Raw genomic sequence first — 22343 nt, 5'->3', positions numbered from 1 at the left:
GATTTTGAATCCCGGGTAAGACTCATACCAGCCACACCAATCACACCGTATAACTCGTGATACTATACCCAGTTAACAGTGTGAAATATAACAGAGCCTCTCAACAGATGGCTCAACAATAACCCTTTAGTTAGGCAATAACTATATACAAGTATTGCAGACAATCCGCACTTGGGATGGGCGCCCAGCATCCACTACGGACTACGAGAAATAGATTTACCGGTGAGTAAAATCTTATTTTCTCTGACGTCCTAGTAGATGCTGGGGACTCTGTAAGGACCATGGGGATTATACCAAAGCTCCCAAACGGGCGGGAGAGTGCGGATGACTCTGCAGCACCGAATGAGAGAACTCAAGGTCCTCCTCAGCCAGGGTATCAAATTTGTAGAATTTAGCAAACGTGTTTGCCCCTGACCAAGTTGCAGCTCGGCAAAGTTGTAAAGCCGAGACCCCTCGGGCAGCCGCCCAAGATGAGCCCACTTTCCTCGTGGAATGGGCTTTCACAGATTTAGGATGCGGCAATCCAGCCGCAGAATGCGCCAGCTGAATTGTGCTACAAATCCAGCGAGCAATAGTCTGCTTAGAAGCAGGAGCACCTATCTTGTTGGGTGCATACAGGACAAAGAGCGAGTCAGTCTTCCTGACTCCAGCCGTCCTGGAAACAAAGTTTCAAGGCCCTGACTACATCCAGTAACTTGGAATCCTCCAAGTCCCTAGTAGCCGCAGGCACCACAATAGGTTGGTTCAAGTGAAAAGCAGATACCACCTTAGGGAGAAACTGGGGACGAGTCCTCAATTCTGCCCTATCCATATGAAAAATCAGATAAGGGCTTTTACAAGACAAAGCCGCCAATTCTGACACACGCCTGGCCGAAGCCAAGGCCAATAACATGACCACTTTCCACGTGAGATATTTCAGATCCACAGTTTTAAGTGGTTCAAACCAATGTGATTTCAGGAAACTCAACACCACATTGAGATCCCAAGGTGCCACGGGAGGCACAAAAGGGGGCTGAATATGAAGCACTCCCTTTACAAAAGTCTGAACTTCAGGCAGTGAAGCCAGTTCTTTCTGGAAGAAAATCGACAGGGCCGAAATCTGGACCTTAATGGAACCCAATTTTAGGCCCATAGTCACTCCCGACTGTAGGAAGTGTAGAAAACGACCCAGCTGAAATTCCTCTGTTGGGGCCTTCCTGGCCTCACACCACGCAACATATTTTCGCCAAATACGGTGATAATGGTTCGCGGTTACTTCTTTCCTGGCTTTTATCAGCGTAGGAATGACTTCCTCCGGAATGCCCTTTTCCTTTAGGATCCGGAATTCAACCGCCATGCCGTCAAACGAAGCCGCGGTAAGTCTTGGAACAGACAGGGCCCCTGCTGCAGCAGGTCCTGTCTGAGCGGTAGAGGCCATGGGTCCTCTGATATCATTTCTTGAAGTTCCGGGTACCAAGCCCCTCTTGGCCAATCCAGAACCACGAGTATCGTTCTTACTCCTCGCCTTCTTATTATTCTCAGTACCTTTGGTATGAGAGGCAGAGGAGGGAACACATAAACCGACTGGTACACCCACGGTGTCACTAGAGCGTCCACAGCTATCGCCTGAGGGTCCCTTGACCTGGCGCAATATCTCTTTAGCTTTTTGTTGAGGCGGGACGCCATCATGTCCACCTGTGGCCTTTCCCAACGGTTTACCAACAGTAGGAAGACTTCTGGATGAAGTCCCCACTCTCCCGGGTGTAGGTCGTGTCTGCTGAGGAAGTCTGCTTCCCAGTTGTCCACTCCCGGAATGAACACTGCTGACAGTGCTAGTACATGATTTTCCGCCCATCGGAGAATCCTTGTGGCTTCTGCCATTGCCATCCTGCTTCTTGTGCCGCCCTGTCGGTTCACATGGGCGACTGCCGTGATGTTGTCTGACTGGATCAGTACCGGCTGGTTTTGAAGCAGGGGTCTTGCCTGACTTAGGGCATTGTAAATGGCCCTCAGTTCCAGAATATTTATGTGTAGGGAAGTCTCCTGACTTGACCATAGTCCTTGGAAGTTTCTTCCCAGTGTGACTGCTCCCCAGCCTCGAAGGCTGGCATCCGTGGTCACCAGGACCCAGTCCTGTATGCCGAATCTGCGGCCCTCTAGAAGATGAGCACTCTGCAGCCACCACAGTAGAGACACCCTGGTCCTTGGAGACAGGGTTATCAGTTGATGCATCTGAAGATGCGATCCCGACCACTTGTCCAAGAGGTCCCACTGGAAGGTCCTCGCATGGAACCTGCCGAATGGAATTGCTTCGTATGAAGCCACCAATTTTCCCAGGACTCGTGTGCAGTGATGCACCGATACCCGTTTTGGTTTTAGGAGGTCTCTGACTAGAGATGACAGCTCCTTGGCTTTCTCCTGCGGGAGAAACACTTTTTTCAGTTCTGTGTCCAAAATCATCCCCAGGAACAGTAAGCGAGTGGAAGGAACCAGTTGTGACTTTGGAATGTTTAGAATCCAGCCATGCTGTTGTAGCACTTCCCGAGATAGTGCTACTCCGACCAATAACTGCTCCCTGGACCTCGCCTTTATAAGGAGATCGTCCAAGTACGGGATAATTAAAACTCCCTTTTTTCGAAGGAGTATCATCATTTCTGCCATTACTTTGGTAAACACCCTCGGTGCTGTGGACAGTCAAAACGGTAGTGTCTGGAATTGGTAATGGCAATCCTGTACCACAAATCTGAGGTACTCCTGGTGAGGAAGGTAAATAGGGACATGCAGGTAAGCATCCTTGATGTCCAGGGATACCATGTAATCCCCCTCGTCCAGGCTTGCAATAACCGCCCTGAGCGATTCCATCTTGAACTTGAATTTTGTTATGTAAGTGTTCAAGGATTTCAAATTTAAAATGGGTCTCACCGAACCGTCTGGTTTCGGTACCACAAACAGTGTGGAATAGTAGCCCCGGCCTTGTTGAAGTAGGGGTACCTTGACTATCACCTGCTGGGAATACAGCTTGTGAATGGCCTCTAGCACAGCCTCCCTGCCCGATGGAGTCGTCGGTAAGGCTGATTTGAGGAAACGGAGGGGGGGAGGCGCCTCGAATTCCAGCTTGTACCCCTGAGATACTACTTGAAGGATCCAGGGATCCACCCGTGAGCGAGCCCACTGATCGCTGAAATTCTTGAGGCGGCCCCCCACCGTATCTGGCTCCGCCTGTGGAGCCCCACCGTCATGCGGCGGATTTGGAAGAAGCGGGGGAGGACTTTTGGTCCTGGGAACCTGCTGTGTGTTGCAGCTTTTTCCCCCTTCCTCTGCCTCTAGACAGAAAGGACCCGCCTTTTCCCCGCCTATTTTTCTGGGGTCGAAAGGACTGTACTTGGTAATACGGTGCTTTCTTAGGCTGTGAGGGGACATGGGGCAAAAATGCAGACTTCCCAGCTGTTGCTGTGGAAACAAGGTCTGAGAGACCGTCCCCGAATAACTCCTCACCCTTATAAGGCAAAACTTCCATGTGCCTTTTAGAATCTGCATCTCCTGTCCACTGCCGAGTCCATAAGCCTCTCCTAGCAGAAATGGACAAAGCACTTATTCTAGATGCCAGCCGGCAGATCTCCCTCTGTGCATCTCTCATGTATAAGACTGAGTCTTTTATATGCTCTATGGTTAGCAATATAGTGTCTCTGTCTAGGGTGTCAATATTTTCCGACAGGGAATCTGACCAAGCAGCAGCAGCACTGCACATCCAGGCTGAAGCAATAGCTGGTCTCAGTATAACACCAGTGTGTGTGTATATAGATTTTAGGATAGCCTCCTGCTTTCTATCAGCAGGTTCCTTTAGGGCGGCCGTATCCGGAGACGGTAGTGCCACCTTTTTAGACAAACGTGTGAGCGCTTTATCCACCCTAGGGGGAGTTTCCCAACGTGACCTATCCTCTGGCGAGAAAGGGAACGCCATTAGTAATTTTTTTGAAATCACCAATTTTTTATCGGGGAAAGCCCACGCTTCTTCACACACCTCATTCAATTCCTCAGATGGGGGAAAAACTATTGGTAGCTTTTTCTCCCCAAACATAATACCCTTTTTTGAGGTACCTGGGTTTATATCAGCAAGGTGTAATACCTCATTCATTGCCTCAATCATGCCACAAATGGCCCTAGTGGACATTAAATTTGACTCATCGTCGTCGACACTTGCATCAGTATCCGTGTCGACATCTGTGTCTGCCATCTGAGGTAGTGGTCGTTTCAGGGCCCCTGACGGCCTTTGAAACGTCTGGGCAGGCACGGGCTGAGAAGCCGGCTGTCCCGCATTTGGCATGTCGTCAAATTTTTTATGTAAGGAGTCGACACTTGCACGTAATTCCTTCCATAAATCCATCCACTCAGGTGTCTGCCCCGCAGGGGGTGACATCACATTTATAGGCATCTGCTCCGCCTCCACATAAGTCTCCTCATCAAACATGTCGACACAGCCGTACCGACACCGCACACACACACAGGGAATGCTCTTAAAGGAGACAGGACCCCACAAAAGCCCTTTGGGGAGACAGAGAGAGAGTATGCCAGCACACACCAGAGCGCTATAATAATACAGGGACTAACTGAATTATGACCCTTTATAGCTGCTTATTGTATTAAACTGCGCCCAAATTTAGTGCCCCCCTCTCTTTTTTACCCTTTCTGTAGTGTAGACTGCAGGGGAGAGTCAGGGAGCTTCCTTCCAGCGGAACTGTGAGGGAATAATGGCGCCAGTGTGCTGAGGGAGATGGCTCTGCCCCTTTTTCGGCGGCCTTTTCTCCCGCTTTTTTCTGTATTCTGGTAGGGGTAATTACCACATATATAGCCTCTGGGGCTATATATTGTGGTTATTTTGCCAGCCAAGGTGATATTATTGCTGCTCAGGGCGACCCCCCCAGCGCCCTGCACCCTCAGTGACCGGAGTGTGAAGTGTGTATGAGGAGCAATGGCGCACAGCTGCAGTGCTGTGCGCTACCTTGGTGAAGACTGAAGTCTTCTGCCGCCGATTTTCCGGACCATCTTCATGCTTCTGGCTCTGTAAGGGGGATGGCGGCGCGGCTCCGGGAACGAACACCAAGGACGAGTCCTGCGGTCGATCCCTCTGGAGCTAATGGTGTCCAGTAGCCTAAGAAGCCCAAGCTAGCTGCAAGCAGGTAGGTTCGCTTCTTCTCCCCTTAGTCCCTCGTTGCAGTGAGCCTGTTGCCAGCAGGTCTCACTGTAAAATAAAAAACCTAATTTAAACTTTCTTTCTAGAAGCTCAGGAGAGCTCCTAGTGTGCAACCAGCTCGGGCCGGGCACAGAAATCTAACTGAGGTCTGGAGGAGGGGCATAGAGGGAGGAGCCAGTGCACACCAGATAGTACCAAATCTTTCTTATAGAGTGCCCAGTCTCCTGTGGAGCCCGTCTATTCCCCATGGTCCTTACGGAGTCCCCAGCATCCACTAGGACGTCAGAGAAAAAGTATTAAATGGATGAGGAGTCTAAATACAGAATGTTATTTCCAATAACAGTCAGAAGGAATAAAATCCACATACAAGGAAACAGATACAAATGTCATTTCTTACGTGCCGCAGCAAAGTTCTACTGATGTCTGGCGAGCAGCCGTAGAGCTCGGATTTAATAATGTCTCCGTGGAAACACCAACCGATACAACGCGCACAGGATCCGGGTACACCTGCCGGTGGGGAAGCCAACAGTATTACATACAATGATAGAGAAGGACAAAGGAGGTGGTTGACGCTGAGCAGGGGTAGTGGGGGTGTGATCTCTTATATAAGTATAAGGGGACAAATTGTGTATGGAAAGAGGAAGCTCCAAGGCACCGAGGGCTGTCCTATACAGGTTCCATGTTCTAATATAGGGGCTTTGGGTACACCAGAGGCAAGACGAGAGGATGGAAGCCTCAGGCAAGGATCTGTTACAGAGTGAGCTCTAACATATGAAGGGGGATACTGCCAGGTTATTGGGGGACCAAATACAGGATGCAGTCTGGAACACAGAGGCTGAGGGTGGGTGGCAGTGCTCATATAGCGGTACTGGGCACAATAATGACAACAGAACATGAAATGTGTTTAGAGAATAGAATTCCTGCCGTACACAAATGCTGCTTTCAGGGAACGTTAATCAGATACTTAGCAGATACATAGTAACCATGTAAGCCTTTTAGTAATAAGTGCTTGTTAATATTCTTATAGTGCAAAACCCAGTATGTAACAGATCGTTCCGTACCTCATCCACAGTGCGGAGACCCTGGATACGTTTAGTGTCGGAGAGCGGCAGCTGTGCAGTGTGAATCTCCTGGTCCTGTGCAATCAGATTCTGCAGCAGCTTCTCAACCTCCTGCAGCTGCCGGCTGCTCACCGGACCCTTCAATATATACAGTCCGCGTCAGTGAGGAATACTCAGAGACACTGCATGTAATAATGAGGAATACACAGAGAGGCCACGCAAGTAATACGGAGGAATACACAGAGACACTGCGTGTAATAATGAGGAATACACAGAGAGGCCACACATGTAATACTGAGGAATACACAGACAGGTCACGCATATAATAGTAAGAAATACACAGACAGGTCACGCATGTAATAGTGAGGAATACACAGAGACACATGTAATAATAAGGAATACATTGAAAGGCCACACGTATTACAGAGGTATACACAGAGACATTGCGTGTAATAATGAGGAATACACAGAGAGAGTCCACACATGTATTACTGAGGAATACACAGAGACACATGTAATAATGAGGAATACACAGAGAGGCCACACATGTATTACTGAGGTATACACAGAGACACATGTAATAAGGAATACAGAGAGGTCACACATGTATTACTGAGGAATACACAGAGACACTGCGTGTAATAATGAGGAATACACAGAGAGGCCACACACGTATTACCGAGGTATACACAGAGACACTGCGTGTAATAATGAGGAATACACAGAGACATTGCGTGTAATAATGAGGAATACACAGAGAGGCCACGCATGTATTACTGAGGTATACACAGAGACACCGCGTGTAATAATGAGGTAAACACAGAGATACCGCGTGTAATAATGAGGAATACACAGAGAGGCCATGCATGTGTTACTGAGGAATACACAGAGACCCTGCGTGTAATAATGAGGAATACATAGAGAGGCCATGCATGTATTACTGAGGAATACATAGAGACCCAGAGTGTAATAATGAGGAATACACAGAGACATTGCGTGTAATAATGAGGAATACACAGAGAGGCCACGCATGTATTACTGAGGTATACACAGAGACCCTGCGTGTAATAATGAGGAATACACAGAGCGGTCACGCATGTATTACTGAGGAATACACAGAGACCCTGCGTGTAATAATGAGGAATACACAGAGACATTGCGTGTAATAATGAGGAATACACAGAGACATTGCGTGTAATAATGAGGAATACACAGAGAGGCCACGCATGTATTACTGAGGTATACACAGAGACCCTGTGTGTAATAATGAGGAATACACAGAGCGGTCACGCATGTATTACTGAGGAATACACAGAGACCCTGCGTGTAATAATGAGGAATACACAGAGACCCTGCATGTAATAAGATTTTACTCACCGGTAAATCTATTTCTCGTAGTCCGTAGTGGATGCTGGGAACTCCGTAAGGACCATGGGGAATAGCGGCTCCGCAGGAGACTGGGCACAACTAAAGAAAGCTTTAGGACTACCTGGTGTGCACTGGCTCCTCCCACTATGACCCTCCTCCAGACCTCAGTTAGGATACTGTGCCCGGAAGAGCTGACACAATAAGGAAGGATTTTGAATCCCGGGTAAGACTCATACCAGCCACACCAATCACACCGTATAACTCGTGATATTATACCCAGTTAACAGTATGAAATATAACTGAGCCTCACTAACAGATGGCTCATAACAATAACCCTTTAGTTAGGCAATAACTATATACAAGTATTGCAGACAATCCGCACTTGGGATGGGTGCCCAGCATCCACTACGGACTACGAGAAATAGATTTACCGGTGAGTAAAATCTTATTTTCTCTGACGTCCTAGTGGATGCTGGGAACTCTGTAAGGACCATGGGGATTATACCAAAGCTCCCAAACGGGCGGGAGAGTGCGGATGACTCTGCAGCACCGAATGAGCAAACTCAAGGTCCTCCTCAGCCAGGGTATCAAACTTGCAGACTTTTTCAAAATTGTTTGAACCCGACCAAGTAACCGCTCGGCAAAGTTGTAAAGCCGAGACCCCTCGGGCAGCCGCCCAAGAAGAGCCCACTTTCCTCGTGGAATGGGCTTTTACAGATTTAGGGTGCGGCAGTCCAGCCGCAGAATGTGCAAGTTGAATCGTGCTACAGATCCAGCGAGCAATAGTCTGCTTAGAAGCAGGAGCACCCAGCTTGTTGGGTCAGTTTTCCTGACTCCAGCCGTCCTGGAAACATCTATTTTCAGGGCCCTGACTACGTCCAGTAACTTGGAGTCCTCCAAGTCCCACGTAGCCGCAGGCACCACAATAGGTTGGTTCACATGAAAAGCTGATGCCACCTTAGGAAGGAATTGGGAACGAGTCCTCAATTCCGCCCTATCCATATGAAAATCAGATAAGGGCTTTTGCATGACAAAACCGCCAATTCTGATACACGCCTGGCCGACGCCAAGGCCAACCGCATGACCACTTTCCACGTGAGGTATTTTAGCTCTACGGATTTAAGTGGCTCAACCCAATGCGACGTCAGGAAATTCAACACCACGTTGAGATCCCACGGTGCCACTAGAGGCACAAACGGGGGGCTGAATATGCAGCACTCCCTTAACAAAAGTCTGAACTTCAGGCAGTGAAGCCAATTCTTTTTGGAAGAAAATGTACAGAGCCAAAATCTGGACCTTAACGTAACCCAATTTTAGGCCCGTAGTCACTCCTGACTGTAGGAAGTGCAGAAATCGACCCAGTTGAAATTCCTCCGTTGGGGCCTTCCTGGCCTCACACCAAGCAACATATTTTTGCCATATGCGGTGATAATATTTTGCGATCACATCTTTCCTAGCCTTAATCAGCGTAGGAATGACTTCCTCCGGAATGCCTTTTTCATGTAGGATCCGGTGTTCAACCGCCATGCCGTCAAACACAGCCGTGGTAAGTTTTGGAACAGGCAGGGCCCCTGCTGCAGCAGGTCCTGTCTGAGCGGCAGAGGCCATGGGTCCTCTGAGATCATTTCTTGAAGTTCTGGGTACCAAGCTCTTCTTGGCCAATCCGGAACCACGAGTATAGTTCTTACTCCTCTCCTTCTTAGTATTCTCAATACCTTGGGTATGAGAGGCAAAGGAAGGAACACATACACCGACTGGTACACCCACGGTGTTACCAGAGCGTCCACAGCTATCGCCTGAGGGTCCCTTGACCTGGCGCAATATCTTTTTAGCTTTGTGTTGAGGCGTGACGCCATCACGTCACCTGTGGCCTTTCTCAACGGTGTACAATCATTTTGAAGACTTCTGGATGAAGTCCCCACTCTCCCGGGTGGAGGTCGTGCCTGCTGAGAAAGTCTGCTTCCCAGTTGTCCACTCCGGGAATGAACACTGCTGACAGTGCTAACACATGATTTTCCGCCCATCGGAAAATCCTTGTGGCTTCTGCCATCACCATCCTGCTTCTTGTGCTGCCCTGCTGGTTTACATGGGCGACCGCCGTGATGTTGTCTGACTGGATCAGCACCGGCTGGTGTTGAAGCAGGTGTCTAGCCTGACTTAGGGTATTGTGAATGGCCCTTAGTCCCAGAATATTTATGTATAGGGAAGTCTCCTGACTTGACCATAGTCCTTGGAAGTTTCTTCCCTGTGTGACTGCCCCCCAGCCTCGAAGGCTGGCATCCGTGGTCACCAGGACCCAGTCCTGTATGCCGAATCTGCGGCCCTCTAGAAGATGAGCACTCTGCAGCCACCACAACAGCGACACCCAGGCCCTTGGAGACAGGGTTATCAGCCGATGCATCTGAAGATGCGACCCGGACCTCTTGTCCAACAGATCCCACTGGAAGATCCTTGCCTGGAACCTGCCGAATGGAATTTCTTCGTAAGAAGCTACCATCTTTCCCAGGACTCGCGTGCATTGATGCACCGACCTGTATTTGTATTAGGAGGTCTCTGACTAGAGATGACAACTCCTTGGCCTTCTCCTCCGGGAGAAACCCTTTTTTCTTGTTCTGTGTCCAGAACCATACCCAGGAACAGTAGACGCGTCGTAGGAACCAGCTGCGACTTTGGACTATTCAGAATCCAGCCGTGCTGTTGTAGCACTTACCGAGATAGTGCCACTTCGACGAACAACTGCTCCCTGGACCTCGCCTTTATAAGGAGATCGTCCAAGTACGGGATAATTATAACTCCCTTTTTTCGAAGGAGTATCATCATTTCGGCTATTACCTTGGTAAATACCCTCGGTGCCGGGGACAAACCAACGGCAACGTCTGGAATTGGTAATGACAGTCCTGTACCACAATTTTGAGGTACTCCTGGTGAGGAGGGTAAATGGGGACATGCAGGTAAGCATCCTTGATGTCCAGTGCTACCATGTAATCCCCTTCGTCCAGGCTTGCAATAACCGCCCTGAGCGATTCCATTTTGAACTTGAACCTTCGTATATAAGTGTTCAAGGATTTCAATTTTAGAATGGGTCTCACCGAACCGCCTGGTTTCGGTACCACAAACATTGTGGAATAGTAACCCCGGCCTTGTTGAAGGAGGGGTACCTTGATTATCACCTGCTGGAAGTACAGCTTGTGAATTGCCGCCAGTACTACCTCTCCTCGAGGGCAGCAGGCAAGGCTGATTTGAGGTAACGGCAAGGAGGAGTCGCCTCGAACTCCAGCTTGTATCCCTGTGATACTACTTGCAGAACCCAGGGATCCCCCTGTGAGCGAGCCCACTGGTCGCTGAAGTTCCCGAGACGCGCCCCCACCGCACCTGGCTCCACCTGTGGAGCCCCAGCGCCATGCGGTGGACTCAGAGGAAGCGGGGGAAGATCCTGGGAACTGGCTGTCTGGTGCAGCTTTTTCCCTCTTCCCTTGTCTCTGTGCAGAAAGGAAGCGCCCTTGACCCGCTTGCTTTTCTGAAGCCGAAAGGACTGTACCTTATAATACGGTGCTTTCTTAGGCTGTAAGGAAACTTGAGGTAAATTTTTTCCTTCCCAGCTGTTGCTGTGGATACGAGGTCCCAGAGACCATCCCCAAACAATTCCTCACCCTTATAAGGCAGAATCTTCATGTGCCTTCTAAAGTCAGCATCGCCTGTCCACTGCCGGGTCCCTAATACCCTCCTGGCAGAATGGACATTGCATTAATTTTGGATGCCAGTCGGCAAATATCCCTCTGTGCATCCCTCATATATAAGACGACGTCTTTAATATGCTCTACGGTTAGCAAATAGTATCCCTGTCCTGACAGGGTAATAGACCACGCTGCAGCAGCACTATCCATGCTAAGGCAATTGCAGGTCTCAGTATAGTACCTGAGTGTGTATATACAGACTTAAGGATAGCCCCTGCTTTTTATCAGCAGGCTCCTTTAAAGTGGCCGTATCCTAAGACGGCAGTGCCACCTTTTTTGACAAACGTGTGAGCGCCTTATCCACCCTAGGGGATATCTCCCAACGTGACCTATCCTCTGGCGGGAAAGGGTACGCCATCAGTAACTTTTTAGAAATTACCAGTTTCTTATCGGGGGAACCCACGCTTCTTCACACACTTCATTCCCTCATCTGATGGGTGAACAAAACACTGGTGCTTTTTCTCCCCAAACCTAAAACCCCTTTTTTTGTGGTACCAGGGTTAATGTGTAACACATTTATTTTTATTGCCGAGATCATGCAACGGATGTTCCTAGTGGATTGTGTATATGTCTCAACCTCGTCGACACTGGAGTCCGACTTCGTGTCGACATCTGTGTCTGCCATCTGAGGTAGCGGGCGTTTTTGAGCCCCTGATGGCCTTTGAGACGCCTGGGCAGGCGCGGGCTGAGAAGCCAGCTGTCCCACAGCTTTTACGTTCATCCAGCCTTTTATGTAAGGAGTTGACACTGTCGGTTAATGCCTTTCACCTATCCATCCACTCTGGTGTCGGCCCCACAGGGGGCGACATCACATTTATCGGCATCTGCTCCGCCTCCACATAAGCCTCCTCATCAACCATGTCGACACAGCCGTACCGACACACCGCACACACACAGGGAATGCTCTGACTGAGGACAGGACCCCACAAAGTCCTTCGGGGAGACAGAGAGAGAGTATGCCAGCACACACCAGAGCGCTATATAATGCAGGGATTCACACTACCTACAGTGATTTTCTTATAGCTGCTATGATACACAGATTTGCGCCTAAATTTAGTGCCCCCCCCCCCTCTTTTTAACCCTTTGAGCCTGAAAACTACAGGGGAGAGCCTGGGGAGCTGTCTTCCAGCTGCACTGTGAAGAGAAAATGGCGCCAGTGTGCTGAGGGAGATAGCCCCGCCCCTTTTTCGGCGGACTGTTCTCCCGCTTTTTTTATGGATTCTGGCAGGGGTATTAATCACATATATAGTCTCTGGGACTATATATTGTGATTTTTTTGCCAGCCAAGGTATTCATATTGCTGCTCAGGGCGCCCCCTCCCAGCGCCCTGCACCCATCAGTGACCGGAGTGTGAGATGTGCATGAGGAGCAATGGCGCACAGCTGCAGTGCTGTGCGCTACCTTGTTGAAGACCGAAGTCTTCTGCCGCCGATTTCCAGGACCATCTTCATGCTTCTGGCTCTGTAAGGGGGACGGCGGCGCGGCTCCGGGACCGAACGATCGAGGTCGGGTCCTGTGTTCGATCCCTCTGGAGCTAATGGTGTCCAGTAGCCTAAGAAGCCCAAACTATCTCCAGTCATGTAGGTTCGCTTCTTCTCCCCCCCTTAGTCCCTCGTAGCAGTGAGTCTGTTGCCAGCAAATCTCACTGAAAATAAAAAACCTAAAATAAACTTTCTTTTTCTAGGAGCTCAGGAGAGCCCCTAGTGTGCATCCAGCTCAGCCGGGCACAAGATTTTAACTGAGGTCTGGAGGAGGGTCATAGTGGGAGGAGCCAGTGCACACCAGGTAGTCCTAAAGCTTTCTTTAGTTGTGCCCAGTCTCCTGCGGAGCCGCTATTCCCCATGGTCCTTACGGAGTTCCCAGCATCCACTAGGACGTCAGAGAAAATGAGGAATACACAGAGACATTGCGTGTAATAATGAGGAATACACAGAGAGGTCACGCATGTATTACTGAGGAATACACAGAGACCCTGCGTGTAATAATGAGGCATACACAGAGACATTGCGTGTAATAATGAGGAATACACAGAGAGGCCACGCATATATTACTGAGGAATGAACAGAGACCCTGCGTGTAATAATGAGGAATACACAGAGACATTGCATGTAATAATGAGGAATACACAGAGAGGCCACACATGTATTACTGAGGTATACACAGAGACACTGCGTGTAATAATGAGGAATACACAGAGAGGCCACGCATGTATTACTGAGGAATACACAGAGACCCTGCATGTAATAATGAGGAATACACAGAGACATTGCGTGTAATAATGAGGAATACACAGAGAGGCCATGCATGTATTACTGAGGAATACACAGAGACACTGCGTGTAATAATGAGGAATACACAGAGACCCTGCATGTAATAATGAGGAATACACAGAGACATTGCGTGTAATAATGAGGAATACACAGAGAGGTCACGCATGTATTACTGAGGAATACACAGAGACCCTGCGTGTAATAATGAGGAATACACAGAGAGGCCACGCATGTATTACTGAGGAAAACACAGAGACCCTGCGTGTAATAATGAGGAATACACAGAGACATTGCGTGTAATAATGAGGAATACACAGAGAGGCCACGCATGTATTACTGAGGAATACACAGACACTGCGTGTAATAATGAGGAATACACAGAGAGGCCACGCATGTATTACTGAGGAATACACAGAGACACTGCGTGTAATAATGAGGAATACACAGACACTGCGTGTAATAATGAGGAATACACAGAGAGGTCACGCATGTATTACTGAGGAATACACAGAGACACTGCGTGTAATAATGAGGAATACACAGAGAGGCCACGCATGTATTACTGAGGAATACACAGACACTGCGTGTAATAATGAGGAATACACAGAGACATTGCGTGTAATAATGAGGAATACACAGAGAGGCCACGCATGTATTACTGAGGAATACACAGACACTGCGTGTAATAATGAGGAATACACAGAGACACTGTGTAATAATGAGGAATACACAGAGAGGCCACGCATGTATTACTGAGGAATACACAGACACTGCGTGTAATAATGAGGAATACACAGACACTGCGTGTAATAATGAGGAATACACAGAGAGGTCACGCATGTATTACTGAGGAATACACAGAGACACTGCGTGTAAAAATGAGGAATACACAGAGAGGCCACGCATGTATTACTGAGGAATACACAGACACTGCGTGTAATAATGAGGAATACACAGAGAGGCCACGCATGTATTACTGAGGAATACACAGAGACATTGCGTGTAATAATGAGGAATACACAGAGACACTGCGTGTAATAATGAGGAATACACAGAGAGGCCATGCATGTATTACTGAGGAATACACAGAGACATTGTGTGTAATCATGAGGAATACACAGAGAGGCCACGCATGTAATAGTGAGAAATACACAGACAGGTCACGCATGTAATAGGGAGGAAAGCACAGAGACGCCACATGTTATAATGAGAAAAACACAATTTTGATATCAAATAACATGAATTCTACATCAAATGCAGTAATATGGTGCCCAATGTTACACACCGACATTGGGGCTAATTCTGAGGTGGGAATGAAGCAAATTATAGCAAGTTACTGTGCCCATAAACATCATTCTGCAATGCAAGGGGTGCACATACTTTTTCATTCATGCACGGTAATACTGGCAGCTTTTTTTTTGCACTGCAATTGAGATGCGAGGTAGGACGCGCCCCTCCCAAATCTAACTCTCGACACATTTTATATTTACCCTACCTGCACTATAACATGGTTTTGCCAAGGGGCACAATCAAACTAGCTACAGACTATTTTGGTTTTTTTTATTGTACAGACAATCAGAGTGAATTTTCTGTCAGTGGAAGGTCCCGATATCAGCGCTACACAATAAGGGATTTTTTATGGTTAAAGTTACTGATTTTCTGCCACACCACACTGAATTTGCATATGTCCATCCCCAAGGAGGAGGAGGTAATCAGGGTAAATCGTCGGAACTATGGACAGATTATTAGGAATGCTCACACACTGCACAACGGGGGTTATTCAGGTCTGTAAGCAAACCAAAATAGCAAGCAACTGGGCAAAACCATGTGCACTGCAGGTGTGGCAGGTGTAACATGTGCAGAGAGAGTTAGATTTGGGTGGGTTATATTGTTCCTGCCTGGTAAATACTGGCTGCTTTATTTTTACACTGCAATTTAGATTCCAGTTTGAACACACCCCACCCATATCTAACTCTCTCTGCACATGTTACATCTGCCCCACCTGCAGTGCGACATGGTTATGCCCAGCTGTGTGATTTTTTGGTTTGCTTACAAACCTGAATAAGGCCCAATGGCCCTCATTCCGAGTTGATTGTTGCTAGCTGCTTTTAGTAGCAGTGCACACGCTAGGCCGCTGCTCTCTGGGAGTGTATCTTAGCTTAGCAGAAGTGCGAACGAAAGGTTAGCAGAACTGCTCGAAAATCTTTTCATGCAGTTTCTGAGCAGCTCCAAACCTACTCCTACCTTGCGATCACTTCAGTCAGTTTAGTTCCTGCTTTGACGTCACAAACACGCCCTGCGTTCGGCCAGCCACTCCCCCATTTCCCCAGGCACGCCTGAGTTTTGACCTGACACGCCTGCGTTTTTTTTAGCACACTCCCTGAAAACGGCCAGTTACCACCCAGAAACACCCACTTCCTGTCAATCACTCATCGATCAACAGAGCGACAGAAAAGCGTTGTTCGCCCTTGTGTAAAACTGCAGTTTTGTGTGAAAGTACTTTGCGCGTGCGTACTGCGGCCCGTAAGCATGTGCATAAATGCCGCTTTTTCACCTAATCGCTGCGCTGCGACCGAAAGCAGCTAGCGATCAACTCAGAATGAGGGCCAATATCGGGACCTTTTGGCTGGTGTGTTCTCGCAGATTCTGACTGTGTCAATGTTTCTGGCCAATTTTGGACCGTTTTATTGTATTTGTCCAAAACATTCATGACAAAATACTACACCAAAAAACAGGTTCATCGCCCGAATATTGGCAAAGGCCCAATAATTGTATAGGGCGTGCCTACCTTTCCTAGCTCTTTCCTGCTTTACTTCCAACTCAGAATCCGGCCCATAGTGTCTTCACAAACTAGGAGAACATCAACTATTGTTTCTTTATTATCTCACACACATTATTATTATTTCCTTAGTCCTCACCGTGACGCTAACATCAAACCGGAGACGATCTGCCGTAACATGAGACCCTCGCTGTGACGTGCTCTCCCCTAGCACCTGGCGCAGGGCAAAGTTCAGCAGATGGGTGGCTGTATGCTTTATCATGCATGCCAGCCGCTGGGCCTGCAAGAAGAGAGAAGCTTACTGACATAATCATCATCCTCACTGCCGTATGCATGATCACCACAGAGACACAATCCATACCACACAGCCAGATTGTAGTACCCCCAACAAACCACTAGGGGTTGCCGCGCAAATTACATTCTGCGAAAGCACAACCTTCTTTTCAGCAAATGTTTAATTATACATTATCTACAGGAGTAGCAGTTGATTTACCGACTGTCATAATCCTGACAGCCATTGACCTGGTCAAAATACCAACATTCATTATGCCGACATGTTCAAAAAGCCGACAGTCAGAATACTGTCATTTGAAATGCTGACATGTGTTTTTGAGGAATTTTTGCCCAAAACCAGACTTGTCATACTTTACCATCCCCAGTGGACCTGGAGCGGGAATATAATAGTGTTCCAAGCGCAGCGAGCCATGAGAGGGGGCGAGGTACACTTAGACGGTGTCCATGTCGACCGTGACACTAAATCTCCCCCCAAAAAAACCCCGCATGTCGGCATTTTGACATGTCGGTATTCTACGTCGGCATTTCAAAACATGTAGGCATCATGAATGTTTATATTTTGACCGTGCCGGTATTTTGACTGTAGGTCAAAGGCTGTCAGGATTATGATTGTGTCCGTCGGTAAATCATACTAAACCCATCTACAGTATAAGGGTCTACGCATCATGATGGCGGTGTCTGAAAACGGTTTAATCTTTCAAAAGGAGAGCGGGTCTTATATGATCCTGATTTAACATAGAAATGATGAGGGTTATGCTTAAGAATGCATGAGATGGACAAATGAGCTGCAGTGTGTTGGTTATCGTTTCCTGGGACAGCTACCTCATCCAGAAACAGCAGAAGCTGATCCCCGACCCTCAGAGGTTCTGTTGCAATAATCTCATGCAACACGTAACCCCCTGCCATGTGTACAGACTCCACCGGGAACAGAACATCCTGCAGAGAGAGGACAGAGATAAAAGGTAATCAGAGTTATTTACTAAGTTTTGGGTTCTAAAAACCCGTCACTTCCGATCGTGTTTACGCCCAAAATTTAGAAGTGCATTGATATTACTAGAAAAACATGGCTAGTAAAAGCATTGCACTTTTACATTTCTGTCATAAACCCCTAGATCTCTCATTAGACAGCTCTTACCTGTTCTCCCTGTCGTACAAAGTACCCCAGGTCAGAGCTCTGCCCACCCTGCTCCGCATAGAAACAGGTCCGGTCCAGGATGACACCGCAGCGATGATTCCCACCAACCTCAGTCTGCAGCGACTGGTCCCTGTACAGCATCAGCACGGTGGCCTGACAGAGGCTAAACACTGCAAATATATGTATATATTTGAGATAAGATTAGGGATCAGATTTAGAATTGTACAGAAGACCAAGTGCAGGCCACAAAAGTCTGCTCTCGTTTACTGCTCAGTAAAAATAAAGTGACATTTAGAAAATGTATAAATAAAGTGTCTATCGTAAATCCCAAAGGTCTGGTACTGGATATATTTACTTGTATAGAGAAGGAGGAGGAGAGAAAGAGAAAGAGAGAAAGAAAGAGAGAAAGAAAGAGAGAAAGAAAGAGAAAAAGAAAGAGAAAAAGAAAGAGAAAAAGAAAGAGAAAGAAAAAGAAAGAGAAAGAAAGAGAAAGAAAGAGAGAGAGAAAGAAAGAAAGAGAAAGAAAGAGAAAAAGAAAAAGAGAGAAAGAAAGAAAGAAAGAAAGAGAAAGAAAAAGAAAAAGAGAGAGAGAGAGAGAGAGAGAGAGAGAGAGAGAAAGCAAGAGGACTAGAAGAATTAAGAAGGAGGACTAGAAGAAGAAAGAAGGAGGACTAGAAAAAGAAAAAAGAAGAAGGAGGAGAAGGAAATAGAACAACATGTGTCTCCCTCCCATAAAATAAGTAGAAAGCCGCAATGCTGTAGCCTGGGCAAGTTACAACTGAGCAGGGGAACAATGAACTCTCCCTACAGAAGCACCCACTAGTATCAGGCTATGCCAGGCTGGCTTGTAACACTATAGCAGTGGAACCAGTCCTAGCATGGCGCAGGATTTGGCGTTGCATTTACTTCCTAGTATCAGCTCTGTCACACACAAATAAAGACGCCCTTTTCTTGTTCATAGGTTCAGCACAATGATCCAGAAATCACTAATTGTGTGGATGCAAAATGACCAGAAAATTCAGCTACACTCTGGTGGCAGCACCCAGATATTCCTCAGCACGGGGTAGTATCTATTCCTTCCACGTCTATCTGGTTGCTGGCTGGCTGTACTTTGCCTGGCCTGAATACCATATACATTGCAACTCTCTGTATCATATAGAACTTCTCTTACCGTATCTACCATCAGCCGCCAGATGGTAGTCATACTTTGGTGAATCATTGGTGCCAGTGACCCCCCTGCGTTGTAGCTCGGCCAGAGAGTGGACATCCAGCTGCAGGACGGCTGCGGCTTTATCCGCCTGCTGGTTCCTGACCTTCATCTGAGCAGAGACAACACGTCAGTAACAATCTGCAGTGACTGCACCAGTAATACTTGGGTGCTGCAGATTACTAACCCAAACCTGATGTACGTTTATTCATTTTATCCTGTAGGCGCAGATACTTGTGTTCGGCATAAATAAATAAGAATTTACTCACCGGTAATTCTATTTCTCGTAGTCCGTAGTGGATGCTGGGAACTCCGTAAGGACCATGGGGAATAGCGGGCTCCGAAGGAGGCTGGGCACTCTAGAAAGATCTTAGACTACCTGGTGTGCACTGGCTCCTCCCACTATGACCCTCCTCCAAGCCTCAGTTAGGTACTGTGCCCGGACGAGCGTACACAATAAGGAAGGATTTTGAATCCCGGGTAAGACTCATACCAGCCACACCAATCACACCGTACAACTCGTGATATGAAACACAGTTAACAGTATGAAACAATAGAGCCTCTCAACAGATGGCTCAACAATAACCCGATTTAGTTAACAATAACTATGTACAAGTAATGCAGATAAACCGCACTTGGGATGGGCGCCCAGCATCCACTACGGACTACGAGAAATAGAATTACCGGTGAGTAAATTCTTATTTTCTCTAACGTCCTAGTGGATGCTGGGAACTCCGTAAGGACCATGGGGATTATACCAAAGCTCCCAAACGGGCGGGAGAGTGCGGATGACTCTGCAGCACCGAATGAGAGAACTCCAGGTCCTCCTCAGCCAGGGTATCAAATTTGTAGAATTTTGCAAACGTGTTTGCCCCTGACCAAGTAGCTGCTCGGCAAAGTTGTAAAGCCGAGACCCCTCGGGCAGCCGCCCAAGATGAGCCCACCTTCCTTGTGGAATGGGCATTGACAGATTTTGGCTGTGGCAGGCCTGCCACAGTATGTGCAAGCTGAATTGTACTACAAATCCAACGAGCAATAGTCTGCTTAGAAGCAGGAGCACCCAGCTTGTTGGGTGCATATAGGATAAACAGCGAGTCAGATTTTCTGACTCCAGCCGTCCTGGAAACATATATTTTCAGGGCCCTGACAACGTCTAGCAACTTGGAGTCCTCCAAATCCTTAGTAGCCGCAGGCACCACAATAGGCTGGTTCAGGTGAAACGCTGACACCACCTTAGGGAGAAACTGGGGACGAGTCCTCAATTCTGCCCTATCCATATGGAAAATCAAATAAGGGCTTTTACAAGACAAAGCCGCCAATTCTGATACTCGCCTGGCAGAAGCCAAGGCCAATAACATAACCACCTTCCATGTGAGATATTTCAGATCCACGGTTTTTAGTGGTTCAAACCAAAGTGATTTTAAGAAAACTCAACACCACGTTGAGATCCCAAGGTGCCACAGGAGGCACAAACGGGGGCTGACTATGCAGCACTCCTTTTATAAATGTCTGAACTTCAGGTACTGAAGCTAGTTCTTTTTTGAAAGAAAATCGACAGAGCCGAGATCTGTACCTTAATGGAACCCAATTTAAGGCCCATAGTCACTCCTGCTTGCAGGAAATGCAGAAATCGACCTAGTTGAAATTCCTCTGTTGGGGCCCTTTCGGCCTCACACCATGCAACATATTTTCGCCATATGCGGTGATAATGAGTTGCTGTAACCTCTTTCCTGGCTTTAGTAAGCGTAGGAATTACTTCCTCCGGAATACCCTTTTCCTTCAGGATCCGGCGTTCAACCGCCATGCCGTCAAACGCAGCCGCGGTAAGTCTTGGAACAGACAGGGCCCCTGCTGCCGCAGGTCCTGACTGAGTGGCAGAGGCCATGGGTCCTCTGATATAAATTCTTGAAGTTCTGGGTACCAAGCTCTTCTTGGCCATCCACGAGTATCGTTCTTACTCCTCGCCTTCTTATTATTCTCAGTACCTTTGGTATGAGAGGCAGAGGGGAGAACACCTAAACCGACTGGTACACCCACGGTGTTACCAGAGCGTCCATAGCTATCGCCTGAGGGTCCCTTGACCTGGAGCAATATCTTTTATAGCTTTTTGTTAAGGCGGGACGCCATCATGTCCACCTGTGGCCTTTCCCAATGGTGTACAATCCTATTGGAAGACTTCTGGAGGAAGTCCCCATTCTCCCGGGTGGAGGTCGTGTCTGTTGAGAAGATCTGCTTCCCAGTTGTCCACTCCGGGAATGAACACTGCTGACAGTGCTAACACATGATTTTCCGCCTATCGGAGAATCCTTGTGGCTTCTGCCATCGCCATCCTGCTTTTTGTGCCGCCCTGTTGATTACATGGGCGACTGCCGTGATGTTGTCTGATTGGATCAGTACCGGCTGGTTTTGAAGCAGAGGCCTTGCTGGCCTCAGGGCATTGTAAATGGCCCTCAGATCCAGAATATTTATGTGTAGGGAAATAACCTGACTTGACCAAAGTCCCTGGAAGTTTCTTCCCTATGTGACTGCCCCCCAGCCTCAAAGGCTGGAATCCATGGTCACTAGGACCTAGTCCTGTATGCCGAACCTGCGGCCCTCTTGAAGATGGGCACTCTGCAGCCACCACAGTAGAGATACCCTGGTCCTTGGAGACAGGGTTATCAGCCTATGCATCGGAAGATGCGATCCGGACCACTTGTCCAACAGGTCCCTCTGAAAAGTTCTTGTATGGAACCTGCCTAATGGGATTGCTTCGTAAGAAGCTACCATTTTTCCCAGGACTCGCGTGCAATGATGCACCGCTACCTATTTTGGTTTCAGGAGGTCTCTGACTAGAGATGACAACTCCTTGGCTTTCTCCTCCGGGAGAAACACTATTTCTGGTTTATGTCCAGAACCATCCCCAGGAACAGTAGACGTGTCATAGGAACCAGCTGTGACTTTGGACTGTTTAGAATCCACCTATGCTGTTGTAGCACTTTCCAAAATAGTGCTACCCCGACTACCAACTGCTCCTTGGACCTCGCCCTTATAACGAGATTGTCCAATTACGGGATAATTACAACTCCCTTTTTTTGAAGGAGTATCATCATTTCGGCCATTACCTTGATAAAACACCCTCGGTGCCATGTACAGTCCAAACGGCAGTGTCTGGACTTGGTAATGGTAATCCTGTACCACAAATCTGAGGTACTCCTGGCGAGGATGGTAAATGGGGACATGCAGGAAAGCATCCTTGATGTCCCGGGATACCATGTAATCCCCCTCGTCCAGGCTTGCAATAACCGCCCTGAGCGATTCCATCTTGAACTTGAATTTTTTTATG

General features: G+C 47.9%; 1 protein-coding gene across 1 annotated transcript in view; it reads right to left on the bottom strand.

The window, feature by feature from the left end:
- Nucleotides 1-22343, bottom strand: part of AARS2 (alanyl-tRNA synthetase 2, mitochondrial) — a 66824-nt gene that overhangs the window by 15450 nt on the left and 29031 nt on the right. The window contains exons 11-16 of the mRNA XM_063918878.1: nucleotides 18983-19130; nucleotides 17812-17981; nucleotides 17499-17612; nucleotides 16522-16662; nucleotides 6232-6369; nucleotides 5568-5677 (exon numbers count right to left, since the gene is read on the bottom strand). Coding sequence (XP_063774948.1) covers nucleotides 5568-5677; nucleotides 6232-6369; nucleotides 16522-16662; nucleotides 17499-17612; nucleotides 17812-17981; nucleotides 18983-19130 — 821 coding nt within the window. The remainder of the gene's footprint in view (nucleotides 1-5567; nucleotides 5678-6231; nucleotides 6370-16521; nucleotides 16663-17498; nucleotides 17613-17811; nucleotides 17982-18982; nucleotides 19131-22343) is intronic.

This window comes from Pseudophryne corroboree, chromosome 4 (genome assembly GCF_028390025.1).
Source record: "Pseudophryne corroboree isolate aPseCor3 chromosome 4, aPseCor3.hap2, whole genome shotgun sequence".
NCBI lineage: Eukaryota > Metazoa > Chordata > Amphibia > Anura > Myobatrachidae > Pseudophryne > Pseudophryne corroboree.
Note: the sequence above shows the minus strand (reverse complement) of the source record. Positions and strands in the feature narration are given on the sequence as shown.